General features: G+C 41.5%; 1 protein-coding gene across 6 annotated transcripts in view; it reads left to right on the top strand.

Moving 5' to 3' along the window:
• PALLD (palladin, cytoskeletal associated protein) overlaps positions 1 to 5,365 on the top strand; it is a 457,931-nt gene that overhangs the window by 214,011 nt on the left and 238,555 nt on the right. For all 6 annotated transcript variants that reach the window (XM_017507554.2, XM_037731053.1, XM_017507552.2 and 3 more), the window contains 2 exons: positions 3,569 to 3,710; positions 4,227 to 4,250. In XM_017507554.2, the coding sequence (XP_017363043.1) occupies positions 3,569 to 3,710; positions 4,227 to 4,250 (166 nt within the window). The remainder of the gene's footprint in view (positions 1 to 3,568; positions 3,711 to 4,226; positions 4,251 to 5,365) is intronic.

Raw genomic sequence — 5,365 nt, 5'->3', positions numbered from 1 at the left:
AAAAAGAAAAAAAAGAAGTTGTGTGAAACCCTACCAAAAACTAAGTCAATAGGATAACCAGTGAAGTCTTCCTTTGATTTTTAGAACAAAAAATGTTTACAGAGGATGGATACTCCACATTTAAAATGTAGTTTAAGAGTTTTGCACAAGCAGCTTCTCAAGGTCATCACCAGAAAGGGTGTGCTGCCCGATGTATTGGTAACCAAGACATTGGTAACCAAGATTTGGGGGTGCCAGGACCCAACACACATCTTGGTTTAAATAAAGTCCATGCTGGTGTCCCAAGAGAAGGAAAAGAGGATGTGAAGTTTTGCTTTCTTTCATGACTGGGCTTTCCCGCATGGGTCTGGTGTGTGTAGATGTTACGGAATTCCTCCTGGGCACCGAGAGGAACTCTCATATACTAAATACAAAATCCTGTTTCCTCCATGGCAATCCTGCTCCTGCAACATAGACATTCTATTAGCGGTCTTTCCCCCTTCCCTGGAAGAAAACCATGAAGCATTCTTTGTGCTAACAGTATAGCTTTAAAGAGAAGTAAAACAAAACGCTATTTTTTATATAGGCTGATTTTTAACAACTCTCAGACTGTTGATTCACCAGAAGCTCAGAGCCACTGGAAGCTCAGAGCCACTTGTCCAGCCCTCTACTTTCTGTGCCTGGACCAGGGAACATCTCTATTCTGTAGGGCTGTTCCCTTCCTTGCTGCATCTGCTTTTCCAAACTTTCTCACTTTAGGCAGCTTCTGTCTCTGATTTGCAGGGTCCTTCTTAGGCCTGGGCTCTCGTTTTGGAGGGGTAGGTTTAGAAAATAATCCTGCTGATCTCCTCTGGAACTCAAGCTAGCCTTGACTCTGTCACCCATCGCACCTTCGTTGGGCCTTCTCTTAGGCTCGAAGGTGACAGTGAGTGGCAGGTGGGCTGGCTTTGACAATCCGAGCATTGCCTCTGTCTGTTTCCTCATGCTGCTCTGGAAAAGATTCCTGGGTCTCACAGCTGATGAGAGGCAGAGCCAGTGCTTCTGCCTGCAGGTCACCTGGCAGATTGGTGGGCTGTGGACCACAGGACTCTGGGTAGTATGGATGTACATGCGACATTTCTTCCCAAATAGACCCCTCCAAGGAATCACAATGTCAGGTGGACTTGATGTGTGGCAAGAGGGCCTTTATATGGACCCTGAAACCCCCAGGGCCCCCAGATCCCACATGAAGTAGATGATCCAGGTTGCAAGGTGCAGCTCCCGCAAAGGTTGACTTTTCATCTCCTCTGGGACTCCTTGCTGTGGGCCCGAAGGTTCTCCTAATGGCTTACTATGTTTAGCCATGGCTTTTGCCAAGATAAAAATGTTAGCTCCAGGAGGATCCAAATGGTAATCCTGGAATAACCGTGGAGCTCTGACTGCCTAAGTTGCTTGGTGGATACCCATTTCCTACATCTCTGACTTTTTTACACTGAAAAAAAAAAAAAAAAGCATAATCTTAGGAATAAATCAAAGTCTCTTTTGGTGCCTCAAAGCTGAAGCATAAAAAATATTTTGATGCCATTTGTAGTCTGAACGGCTTCCTGGACAAGCCTAGAGACATTTAATAGGTTAATCCATAGAAGCTGGCCCTCATAAGTGACATTTACCCTGTTTGAGCTAATAAATTAGCTATTCTATGAACCCAGTCGCAAAGGAAGAAAAATTTGATTTAAAATCAGAGATTTTCTTCATTGAAAAATAAGAAAGAAGAATCCAATCAGAAATACTTGATCATCTAAACCTTTTTACTTAAAGACGGTCTAGTTAACTACCAAAATTTTTATCAAATGTCTTCTCAGTCTTCACGTTGGACTTTTATAGTTTTTCTGCCAACATCATAGGCCTTAGAATTTCCTCGGGGTTTTAACACACTTACTGCAGGCCATTGGCTGCAGATTTGTTTTTTAATTTATACACACATGCACACAAACAACAAAATAAAAAACCCCACACCTCCTAAGGTGAATTTGTTTGCTTTTGGTCTATATGTGGATAAATTACTTTATCATGTTTGAGTTATTTTAAGAGTCGTACACTCTACATTAGATCCTATATATATATATATATATATATATGTATATATGTATATATATATATGTGTATATATATATATATATATTTTTTTTTTTTAGATGGAGTCTTGCTTTGTCACCCAGGCTGGAGTGCAGTGGTGCGATCTCGGCTCACTGCAACCTCTGCCTCCCGGGTTCAAGCAATTCTCCCGCCTCAGCCTCCTGAGTAGCTGGGATTACAGGCTTGTGCTACCACACCTAGCTAATTTTTGTATTTTTAGTAGAGGGGGGGTTTCGCCTTGTTGGTCAGGCTGATCTTGAACACCTGACCTCAGGCGATCCACTGCCTCAGCTTCCCAAAGAGCTGAGAGGAGTAAGCCACTGTACCTGGCCTAAATCCAATATTCTATAGTCAGAAGTTTAAATAGTAAAAAAGTTTAAAAGTCCACATTGCCAGTTAATTCTGGAGAAGGATGGTAGAGAGAAGATATATGTGAGGGAAATATTAATGTCCTGATATTTAAGAACAAGTATAAAAGCTTTACCTCTTTGTATTTATAAAGCCCAATTAATTTCTAATCTGTTAGATTGTAAAGATTTATTGGTCTGGAGTTGGAGTGTGGTCAGGGACCAAAAAGGCGGGAGCAAGGAAGGAGGAAATGAAGGTCAATAAGGAAAAAGTGCAGCATGTTTCATTACTCAGAATCTCAAAATGAGAAAATATCAAAACCCCTTTTCTAAATAAACTCGACACAGGAAACTAGTTGGGCAGAGGGGGTACATGAAAAGGCTAGGGGATGTGACAACAAATGCATGTCTTTTGTCTCTAATTGTCTGGTTTTCATAAGAATCTACATTTATTTAGATTGTGATTGTTTTAAGAAATTCTCATTGCACCCAATTCCTCTTAAATGTAGATAAAGTTAACAGTGTTTATTGTCAAATTCCATAAATGCAGAACAGTCAATGAAAATTTGCAAACAGGCCAGAAAGTTCTACAGGACTTATGGTAAACTTGACTCAATTTATGACTTGGAGAGAGTGAAAAGCTGATAATCAGTGGGTTCAAAGGTGTTTATGCTTACCTGAGTTCATGCTAATTATTTTATGATGCAAGCTTTGCATTTTGTTTTTGTATCTGTTTTGTCTAAGCTTTGGAATTTTTTTTTTTTTTTGAGACAGAGTTTCTCTCTTGTTACCCAGGCTGGAGTGCAATGGCGCGATCTCGGCTCACCGCAACCTCCGCCTCCTGGGTTCAGGCAATTCTCCTGCCTCAGCCTCCTGAGTAGCTGGGATTACAGGCACACGCCACCATGCCCAGCTAATTTTTTGTATTTTTTTAGTAGAGACAGGGTTTCACCGTGTTGACCAGGATAGTCTCGATCTCTTGACCTCGTGATCCACCCGCCTCGGCCTCCCAAAGTGCTGAGATTACAGGCGTGAGCCACCGCGCCCGGCCGGAATTTTTATTCTGTGTGATAAATTGCTTAAAAATGCTCCACAGTCTCACGGGGTACGTTTTCCTTGGATTTCAGGAACTGCAAAACACAGCTGTGGCAGAAGGCCAGGTGGTGGTTCTGGAGTGCCGGGTCCGAGGGGCACTCCCTCTGCAGGTCCAGTGGTTTCGGCAAGGGAGTGAAATCCAAGACTCCCCAGATTTCCGAATTCTACAGAAAAGTAAGGAGAAGTGCCCACATCACCAAATCTGACCACTGTATTCTCTCCAGCTTCAAGAAGGGCTAAATCATTGAGATGAATTGATCTCGATTTTCAAAGAGTGGTGAGATCAGATCATCTACAGTATGTTGAGATCCAGTATGGAAACTGTGACCCCCTTGAACTCTAATGAAAGTTATATATTCAGTCTTCTCAAAAAATGCATATATAAATTTGTAGTCAAATATGCATGAATAATTTTAAGAGATTCACAAGGCTCCTAGAGCCCATTTGTGAACTGCCATTGGAAAAATTTTCTAGTGTAAGTTGATATAGGAATTTGAGTTTCTATATTTATAGAACTATAAATTGATCTACTATCACTTTAACTGTATCTTTTGTATGATGAAGTTTGACTGTAACATTTCTTCAGACATGTCCTAGACAAGGTAATGTAAAGGAACAAATAGGTTTTGTTGTTAATGGAACCCAATTCTAATACTTTGTTCTCATTTATTTTTTTCATGTGGCAAACAGAACCTAGATCTACAGCTGAACCTGGTAAGAAAATTTTTAGGTTTTTTTTTTTTTTTTTTTTGGGGGGTGTGGATTATGTATCTTTTGGGTCTCAATAGTTCTTTGTTTCTATCTTAAAGCCATAAGCTTACCAATGTTTTTGTAGTTCCCTGGAAATGTGAGACCCCCTAAAAGACAGTTTCTTCTTTATCATGGAGTCTGTACACTGCATTTTACATCAGCGTCTTTATTAGTAAAACATTAAGTTCCATTCAGACAAGAAGGTCAAGCTCAGTGACTTCAGACTTTTTACAGTACAGTCTTATAGGCTCAGAAAGCAAACTAAACTGATGATGAAAAAACATCCTCCTAAAATTCCAGTAGAGGACAATCTACTGCGTGTTTGTACTGATCAGAACCCACTAACAACCCCAGCTTAGAAATGTGTCTCAGATGAGAGCAGCTCAAAGAGGTAAGCAAAATGGACCCTCCCCCACATTTCTCATTTATGTGCTCTGAGCCATAAACTTTTACTATTCCACAAGCATGAAGAAAGTCATCTTGCCCCGATCACTCTTAATTATCAGATCGTTTGACTGGATCACAGTACTGTGTGACCCAGGAGCCTCGGGCCCAGCTGTTCCCTGCCTCAGACTTCTTGCATATTTATGGCTCCCTGTAGGCTGAACTGGTGTTTATAAAGGAAACAAATTTTTGTCTAGGTATTTCATCGTATGTCCTCGGCAAGACTATTTTCTTTCGTATTTTTCCCACCAGCAGAGTTGCAGTTTAAGGGTAAAAAAACAAGTCATTTTCCTGTTTCTCCTGTTTGTGCCTCTGCTTCAGTGTCAAGCGGCTCTTGCCACATGTGTCTTAGGAGCCGTGACCTTGCTCTGACCCTTCTTGGGGGAACCGGAAAGTTCTCTGTAGACCATTGCAGGTTAGATTACTGTAATCAATCCCTGAACCTCTCATGTCTGTGTACTGGATCTTTAAAAGCAAGAGTTCGACCCTATTAGGATCCAAAGTTTAAGGGAGGCTGAGTACCATCCTTAGGGAACAATTGGGGCCGGGCGCGGTGGCTCAAGCCTGTAATCCCAGCACTTTGGGAGGCCGAGGCGGGTGGATCACGAGGTCAAGAGATCGAGACCATCCTGGTC

The sequence above is a fragment of the Cebus imitator genome, unplaced genomic scaffold (assembly GCF_001604975.1).
Source record: "Cebus imitator isolate Cc_AM_T3 unplaced genomic scaffold, Cebus_imitator-1.0 Scaffold378, whole genome shotgun sequence".
In the NCBI taxonomy this organism is placed as follows: Eukaryota; Metazoa; Chordata; class Mammalia; order Primates; family Cebidae; genus Cebus; species Cebus imitator.
Note: the sequence above shows the minus strand (reverse complement) of the source record. Positions and strands in the feature narration are given on the sequence as shown.